The sequence below is a fragment of the Egretta garzetta genome, unplaced genomic scaffold, assembly GCF_000687185.1.
Source record: "Egretta garzetta isolate BGI_Z169 unplaced genomic scaffold, ASM68718v1 scaffold539, whole genome shotgun sequence".
Classification (NCBI taxonomy): Eukaryota; Metazoa; Chordata; class Aves; order Pelecaniformes; family Ardeidae; genus Egretta; species Egretta garzetta.
The window spans coordinates 1,459,591-1,469,158 of NW_009260760.1; the positions used below are offsets into that span (position 1 = coordinate 1,459,591).

The 9,568-nt window shown below is 35.5% G+C and overlaps 1 protein-coding gene across 1 annotated transcript in view; it reads left to right on the forward strand.

Annotated features, from left to right (window-relative positions):
• Positions 1–9,568, forward strand: part of CCDC141 (coiled-coil domain containing 141) — a 101,402-nt gene that overhangs the window by 71,699 nt on the left and 20,135 nt on the right. The window contains exons 18-21 of the mRNA XM_035901443.1: positions 3,857–3,997; positions 5,976–6,170; positions 7,804–7,987; positions 9,258–9,367. Of these exons, the coding sequence (XP_035757336.1) occupies positions 3,857–3,997; positions 5,976–6,170; positions 7,804–7,987; positions 9,258–9,367 (630 nt within the window). The remainder of the gene's footprint in view (positions 1–3,856; positions 3,998–5,975; positions 6,171–7,803; positions 7,988–9,257; positions 9,368–9,568) is intronic.

Genomic DNA, 9,568 nt, shown 5'->3' on the forward strand with positions numbered 1-9,568 from the left:
TTCTCTGTTCACAGGTCAGTAGGAACTGATACTTCCTAGCACGTTTCTCACCTTGTAATTTATTTTGATTGTGGTCCCAGAATTAAAGTAATCACTAATGACTTGAACAGCACCTTTTCTTTCTTCCCACTTTCTGGCTGGCTTTGCTTCTGTCTGCTGTTTAATCTTTGCCACTTTGAAAATCTATTTTCGGCAACCTGCTTTCAAGGGCTATTTTGATTATTAGTGCTACTGGAAGTTTTATGCATGAATAAAAGGGGAAGGATAGGTGACTAACAATGCTGAGGCATCTCCTAGAGTCACTCATGCAGGAATCAAAGCATTTTACTGGAACTGTACTGTTAACAAAAACATGTTTAAAGCAGCTTAATAACTTGCTTTTTCCATTTATTTTGTAGCTGTGTGATAAATAGGAACAATTGGCACCTAAACCCCTCTTCTCCCCTGTCATTCTCCACCCATGACAGGCCAACTATAGTTAGGAACAGCTGCTTGATTAATGACTATGACACAATGGACAAGTTGCAAAGTTCCATTAAACTTGTGGGCTGAAGTCACTGAAACATTTTAGGGTGTATAGTTCCTTTAGTATTTCTCATTTAATTTTGCAGAAATGGTGGAAAACTGAGATCCATTTAGGTTTCTAAAAATTGGCAGCCATATGTCATCCTTGGTACAATTGATGATGATAACAGGAGTTGTGTACATGCACTCAGAGAGGGTGATGTATAAGTCTGAGCTGAATCTGGTTTTTCCACTGGGGCTAAAAGAGAAGAGTGACAGCAGCTGCAGACCTTTGACACATGAGCCATCATATCTGAAACAAGGCGATCTAATTTCACATACTGCTATGAGGAGAGCCTCTGGCCTTATAAATGGTCACTAGCCTACATATGTGCATAAGCCAGTGAAACAAACTAAAATAAACTCCTGCTCATCTATTCTTTTCCTGAAAATTAAACCAGTAAATAAGGCTCTTGTGTTCTGAATACAAAATATTGTTCTGCAGAAGTGGTTTTATTAGCAGAGGGCTTTTAGGTAGATTTTATTATTCTGTGGACTTAGGTGGGATAAAGAGCTTAAACTAATTGGAGATCACAGTGCTGATGATAGAATTCCCTTCCTTTCCATTACACTGAGTGAACACCATCTGTCTATTCACTGCTGAAATAATGTGGCAACATCCCACTAGATGAAATTAAAATGAAAAATATATCCCTTGATGGATTAACATTAGTATGTCATAATAATAATAATGATGATGATTGACTGATAGCTGTTCCAATAACAGTAGCTGCAAAATGAGCATTCATTGCTCCCTGGATTCTTTGGCGGGCAGGGAGAGAAGGGCAGGACAAAGTCTGTAGGACTCTTCAATACAAAAAAAGATTCTCAAATACGATAACTAAATATCAAATTGTGGGTGTGACCTGATCTTGTTAACACTAATCAAGTAAGTGCTTTTCATTTGCATGTCTGGAGGAAGAGGACCTAAAGCATTAGAATGGCTGCATTTCTTTTATATCAGTTCATTTAGACAAATATCATTTTATGTAATTTATTCTACATTCTCCTAAAAGCAAAAGATTGTTAACTCAAAGGAAGTGAAATTGTAAAAAAAAAAAAATTCAGTCATTTCTATATTCTTCCATTTAAAATTTTATGAATTAATTATAAATAATTTGAAAATGTGATCATGGAATTGAATTGCAATGTAATTAAAATAATACATTTATAGGGTACCAGAAGCATGTTTTAAGCAGTTTTTTTAACTTGTCTGATTCTCATATCTGTTGCTTAAAGGCATTCAAAAGTAACTGTAATACCATAGAACCATCAAATCATTTAGGTTGGAAAAGACCTTTAAGGTCATCAAGTCCAAATGTTAACCTAGCGCTGCCAAGTCCAGCACTAAACCATTTCCCTAAGCACCACATCTAGATGTCTTTTACATACCTCCAGGGATGAGGACTCAATCACTTCCCTGGGCAGCCTGTTCCAATGCTGACAACCCTTTCTGTGAAGAAATTTTTCCTAATGTCCAATCTAAACCTGGTGCAACTTGAGACCATTTCCTCTTGTCCTATCACCCGTTACCAGGGAGGAGACCAACACCCACCTCACTGCAACCTCCTTTCAGGGAGTTGTAGAGGGTGATAAAGTCTTCCCTCTGCCTCCTTTTCTCCAGGCTGAACCACCCCAGTTCCCTCAGCCACTCATAAATCTTGGGCTCCAGATCCCTCACCAGCTTCCTTGCCCTTCTTTGGACATGCTCCAGCACCTCAATGTCTGTCTTGTAGTGAGGGGCACAAAACTGAATACAATATTTGAGGTGCGGCCTCACCAGTGTTGTGTACAGGGGGACAATCCCTTTTTTAGTCCTGCTGGCCACACTAGTTCAGATACCTAAAAGGATTTATTGCAGTTGTAAATAAAATTGAAGATTACATAGTTTTCAGAGAAAAAATATTGAAAAACAAATTTATACTTAAAAAATTCACAGTCCTTTAAAGATAATTTAGCTGAGTATGTCTGATATGCTTATTTATATAACATTGCTAATGCTAAGGATAACATGGTTTATTAAGGGCACACTTCTAAGAAGCAAACAGGTAATTGGCATTGGAAAAAAAATGATAAAGAATATAACTACTCTATATTATAACTAGTTCCCAGTGCAAATGAACACTGTTTTTTAAATTCTGTTGATCATATATGACTCTTCGTTTTGATGTGTATCAAACTCCAGTAAATTGACAATGCATCTGATCCATATGTGTGTGCATGAAAGTGTAGCTTCTTAGAGCTTTATCAGTGTTATTCCTATAATTTTGTAGATTAAAGAAAATGTAGCTACATTCTGCCTAAGTAACAAGAGAGTTTTACAGGAAATTTAATGTAACTAAATTTAATAGTAGTTATCTCAGCTGATATAAGTCCATCTGAAAATTCTGGAAAGGCACAGATGCTTCATAATCAGAGCTACTAGTTCATCTTCATTTATATTATTACAATAATCTTTTTGCCTAATGTTGAGCTTGCTGCACCAAGTCAGTGCTAACTGGTAATAATACTCTCATGTGGTACCAAATCTATATAGCTGCAGTTAGGCAAGGCTTTCTTTGGGTATCTGTTAGGCAGAATCCCTCTGCTACCTTAGAATAGTTATTTGAAAGGCAAATGCTCATATAGTCTACATCTTGGTCCTGCAAAGAGTTGGATTCATCTTAGTATGCTTTCAATAATTTTACTAAGACATTTGGACTAGCACAGTGTATAAAATGAAGTCCCTGTGTAACTTCCTTTCAGAAGCAGGGCTTCTGAAAAAGGAGGGGGGAAAAAAATCCAACAAAACCCCCCAGCCTAACATAAACTAAACTTTGTCTTGTAGGAGAAAAGTACTATGAATAAATACAAATCTACTTGCCCAAGCCCTGGAAACTAAGCGCAGGTATACATTTACATGGATACCATTTCCACAAATGAACGAGAGTATGTAAAGGACATCTGCATCTAGTTAAAATCAGTGAAAGCTCCTGGACAGGATTTGTTCATGGATTGTCTGGGCAAGGATCTTGTCCCTGTGACCCGAACTTTTCTTTTCCCCCAGCCATTCTGGAAATGATACTCAGCATTCAGAATGCAAAAATGTTGATTTAGTAAGATTATGAGTTTCTACTAGTGGAAAGAAATTCTGAGGAAATAAGGATGCTTTATGAGATGGAGCATAGTATTATTCATTTCTGTATTAAATTTTCAGTGTTCAGATTGTGGTCTGTTAAACAGCTATTGAAAAAACCTATACTGAAGTGTGCAGGTTTCTTTTTTACTAACAAATATGCTTACTCTGTTTCAGCTCAGAGAATCATTTAAGGATCTCAAAAAGAAATTCAACAATTTGAAGTTTAACTATACGAAGAAAACTGAAAAAGCTCGAAATCTGAAAGTACTTAAAGTACAGATTCAGCAAGTTGATACGTATGCAGAAAAAATACAGGTAATATTAGAAATTTTAATATTGATGAAGGCTTCACTGGTTGAATTGCTGTGGTCTCTGCCAAGCAGATCAGGAGATGTAAAATGTTTTGTGAGCTTTCCTGTTACCCAGCTTTACATCCTTCCCCTGTCTCAGTCAGTGACTGAGACATTTTTCATTGTTCTGTTCCTTTTATTCTTCCATTTCCTTCAGTGAAATGATTTTATCTCAGTTCCTGACTTCTCTGTGTTCACTCTTTATCCTACATTATTTTTATTTAATCTTTTGTTCTTCTTGCCTCCTTATTCCTTCTCAATACTTGTGACCTAGTCTTCTCTGTTCTTTAAAAAAAAAAAGCGAAATAAAAAAAATACCCCATCAAAATTAACAATAAATGTGCACATATTCCCTCTTGCATCCAGCTAATTTCTTGTCTTTCTCATTTCATCATGTAAGTCTTCAGAACCTTTTTCTGCATTCATTGCCTGGAGTTGATCATGCTCATTTGCACCTTAGAACCCTGCTAGCCTCACCTATTCTTTGCATTTACCAAAGTTTCCATTGACCTTCTTAGTTGCCAGAACGGGCACTTTTTGTTTCATTTGCCCTGCTAGCCTCTTCCTTCACACTTTTTTTACTTGAAATTTTCAGTAGCTTCTCTTTTTTGCTATTTATTTTGTTGTCATTGATTATTCCTTCTAAAACTTTTTCTTTTTTTTTTTTTTTTTTTTTTTTTTTTTTTTTTTATTTCTTGGCAATTTCATCTACAAATGCAAATTCAAATCACAGAATCATTGAGGTTGGAAGGGACCTCTGGAGACCATCTAGTCAAAATTCCTTCCTTAGAGCAGGGTCAGCTACAAAAGGCTGCCCTATGTTACGTCCAGTTGGGTTTTGAATATCTCCAGGGATGAAGACTCCACAACCTCTGTGGGCAAGCTGTTCCACTCTCACTAAGAAAAGTGGGGGACTTCTCTTGCTTGAATTAGAATTTCCTGTATTTCAGTTTGGGTCCATTACCTCCTGTCTTTTCACTAGACACCACTGAGATGAGTCTGGGTCTGTTTTCTTTACTCCCTCCCACCATGTTTTTATACACATTAAGATCCACCTTGAGCTTTCTCTTCTCCAGGCTAAAATATCCCAGGTCTCTTTGTCCTTGTATGACACATGCTCAGTCAATCAGTCATCTTATCACCCCTTGCCAGATTTACTCCAGTATGTCTAGGTATTTCTTGTACTGCGGAGTCCAAAGTGGACACAGGGCTCCAGATGTAGCCTCACTAGTGCTACATAGAAAGGAATAATTGCATCCTTTGACCTGCTGGCAACACTTTTCCTACCAATGTATATTCTGACAAGTGTATATGTGGACAGTTCATGAAATATTTTCCTATTTTAAACTAATCTCTTCCTTTCCGAACAAAAATCAAGGATCTATCTTTTTGTATCTTTTGTAAAACAGCTAGCACAACAAAGTCTTGACCAACTGGCAAGACCAGTGTTCCCAGGATATAAAATATATAAATGTATGTATATAAAATATATAAAAATCTGTATACCATCTTATCCTAAAACTTACAGGTCATGTTTATACCAGACATCACAAAGCACTAGTATGAATACTTGTTCCCCTTGGTCTTTGGGATTATGCTATTGTATTTGGTCAAAGACTCCAAAGGCTTAGTAGTATTTTTTCCTTTCCAGATTCAATGAAAGTTACTTTGTTCAAGATCCCATGTTTTTTCACCACAGATATTTGTTTATTTTTAAGCTGAAAAATGCAACTCAATTCCACCTTTAATGAATATAACTTACATTGATTTTAATCAGCATTGTAGATGCCCTCTAATTTCCTTTGATTTTTGAAAAAACAACTTGTTAAAATACAGGCCAAGAAGTAGGCTTGTGTGGTTTTTTCCCATGCTTTTTACTTTTTATTTTTAAAAATAGAAACATTTGTCTCGCAGTATTTAACATTGTTACATATTTTAAACAGATTCTTAAAAAGAAGATGGATAATTTAGAGAAGAAGGTCATTGGCTCTGCAGCAAATGAAGCTAATGCTAAAGTTAGAGTACTCTTGGGGTCAACCAGTGACTTACAAAAACAGCTGAATGACTTTAGCAGAGTTGTGGAGGATTACAAGCAAAATCTGGATCTCGTGGAGCATCTGCAACAGATGATGGAAGAGGTACTAGTAATCCTGAGATCTCTGCTGTGTCTGTAATAATGATCCAGGACTGGGATAGATAGAAGTGCATATAACTACTTCAGGCAAAATCTGTGGCTTCCAAAGGTGGTAGATTGGTAAAAATCCATATTTTCTTCTATTCTTTTCTTTGTAACTTTGTGGAGAAAGGGGGAAAAAACAATGCAACATGACCATATTCTTACACTAGTATGCATACAGCTTGGGTCTCCACCTCCCCATGACTTTCATAGTGATTCAGCATATCTATGATCATACTTATGAGCTCATTTTCTCTAAGTATATTCTGAGGCAACACAGAAAGTGCCACAAGGCCCTCTTTGATAGCTGTCAAACCACAAGAGCCAGGTTATCACAATACCCATTTTGTTAGTTCTTAGGAAGAACTAGCTGTGTGGTATGTAATTCTGGAATTGAAATGCAAAATATTCAGTTTCTTAAAAGCAGTGCATGTTTTTTTTAATAGACTTAACTGTATATGCATATTTTTAATAGACTTAAAAGTATATGCTTTTTTTTTTTTTCTGAACTGCAGTCTAAGTCTTTTTGGGAGACTTCTGTAACCTTATTTTAATGTTTCTGAAGACTGCCTCATGCATTGCCTTTTTTAAAAGAAAAAATTTTTAACAGTATTTTCCCTCTTGCCATATTATGTTGGCGCATCTGCTGTGAGGCAAGCACACTCCTGTCACCTTTGTTTTTTTTTAGAAGTAACACTGTTCATATCTCCAAAGTGATCTAAATATGTGACAAATACATTCCCTTAATGATGGATCACAATACTAACGTTTTATTTGAAAAGGTGTCTTCAGTGTCCAGTAACCTGATCAATGTGTCATTTCATATATTGTTAGCAAAGCAATTTGTTACCATTTTTTGTACATTTACATTTCTAAACTACCCCCTTCACTTTGAGAGAAATAAATTATCTCTTACAGCTAAAATCTAAGATTGTTTTGTTTACTCAGTATAAAAGTATCACCTTCTACTCAACAGTTTTCTTTCAGTGGATAGGCACAGTCTTAACTATTGACTTTAATGGCAATTTCAAATGGTGATTATTAGCTGCTTGCTGTAATGACACAGTACAGATAATTCTGAGTGACCAGATTCTATCCTCTTCTGAGTATTGTTAATCAAAGGTGTTTATCAAGGGTATGTTCTAAAGCCCATTTTTGTCAGTAGAAAATTCTTACCCACTTTAATGGTTGATGAGACCAAAACCCCTGCTTGCTAGCAGACTAAATCTAACAACCTTCCTGCCTTTGCAGAGGTGTAACTGTGGCCATGAAATGAAGTTTGTGAAATTAGTCAGTTGATATACAAGGTGGAAAGAACTGAGAAATAAAATACAAGTTTGCATAACCATTAACTAATAACCTCACCATGCTTGTAAAATGAGCATGTATTTAGCGTTTCAGACAATTTAATGGATATCAATATTTAAAGCAGCATTAGTAATGAATAAATGTTTTTCAGGTTAAATTAAAATTGGAAAATTTAAGACATACTGTATGCCAGTGATTATGGAAAATCTAAGAATAGTCCAGTCTATTCTACAAAAGCTTGAACTGCTGCTGCTAATTCATTACAATGCAGTGTTTTTATCCCTCAGTGTCAATTGTGGTTTGAAGATGTGAGTGCAACCGTCATTAGAGTTGGAAAGTATTCTGCAGAATGCAAAACAAGAGAAGCAATAGACAGTCTTTACAAGCAATTCAATAAGTTTATTGAGCCTACAGTGCCTCAACAAGAAGAAAAAATTCAGCAGATTATAGACCTTGCTAAATGGTTATATGGTGAGGACGCCTCTGGTAACGTACTGTGGGGAAAAAAAATACAGTAACTTAGGAGGAAGAAAATTCCCAGATCTGTTCATTTAAGAAGAAAATCCCATGAAGTTTAAAAAACAAACGTTGTTTTAAAGTATTAAATGGAAGAGGTGAAGAAGTTCAGAACCAAATATTTAAGAAATAAAAATGTGAAAGTACTCAACGATCTGGTAGTTACTTGGTTTTCTGTATACAGCCTGACTTCACCTTGAAATCAAAGTGTGAATGTCATTGTAATATTTATGAGCTGGAACTACAACTTTGTGGCTTATGTTATCTCCTAATAGACAAGCCTTTGAAGTCAAAATATGTTACAAATGATATACCTCAGTGCCGAGTGATTTTTTTTATTTTTTTTTTTACATTAACACCGAATAACTAGTGGTATTTGATTGCCAACTTTCTTAAACATATTATTAGAAAAAATGTAAATTTTTATGTAAATACTGTATTTGTGATTGGATTGATTTGGAACATTGTTGACTAAAAAGCATGAAGGTCAACGAACTTCAGGTTTTGCTTTTTTCTCCCACTCATATTGTTTCTGAACTTGTTAAAGCTATTTACCCAAAGATAAGGTGACCATCCAAATGTGTAAGGATACTGTGTAGTCTATCAATTCAAATAATAAATCTCAAAAAATGTCAAGAGTGACAAAATGCTTTTAAATTCACTAATTTAGTGTTGAAAAGACTGTTTAGAGAGTTTAGAGAGCACAGATAGCTTCTTTTTTCCCTTCTCTCTCTTTTTTTTTAAAAAACCCTTCTCAATATTTTAAACATTCCTTTCTGTAGGAGAGGAGATGACAGAATGGACTCTTGATACCAGCTGACTAAGAACACTGGGAGAAAGAAGCTGCTTCGTGTTTTTTAAGTCATTACATGGGAAAAAGCTTCTCCATCCTGTCTTTGTTTTGTGTGTCTTATAACAGGGATCTAAGTGCCTCCTAGCTGTATAGTAAGTTTAGGAAACACTTTGATGTCAGCATCTTTTAAATCAGTATCAGTAACCAGATAGAAGTAACTTTGTTCAAGGAGAAGCCTAGCAGAAGTTGCCCATCTCAAGTAAGCTAGTAAGAGGTAGCAAATCAGACTGCTGCAAATCACAGAACTCCTTAGGCAAAACAAAACATAGAAAAATCTAATTATTGTAGTATATTGGGGTTAAAAAGTACATTGATTGTTACACATTTGTTTGAGGCATTCTGTTCTACTTTCTTGCTGTTTTACCTTTGTAGGTATTGAAGAAGGAAAGAAGTATGTTGAAAAAGCCATTCTAAAGTACAAAGAAATCCTTAATTCTGTTGATGAGTTGCGTAGATCTCTGAGAGAACTTAAGGAGATTAAGGTACTGTTTGGTTTGGGTTTTTTTTTTTTATCTGGAGAACTTATTGCATCTGCATCAACATATCAGGCTTAGTGTCCAAATCAGTTCTTTTAACTAAGGATCATCTGTGGTCATATGAAGCTTTTTTTAATGCTCATTTTCCCATTACCTTAGGTAATGATTGTAATGAATCAATGAAGTGCTACTTTGTGCACTAAACAT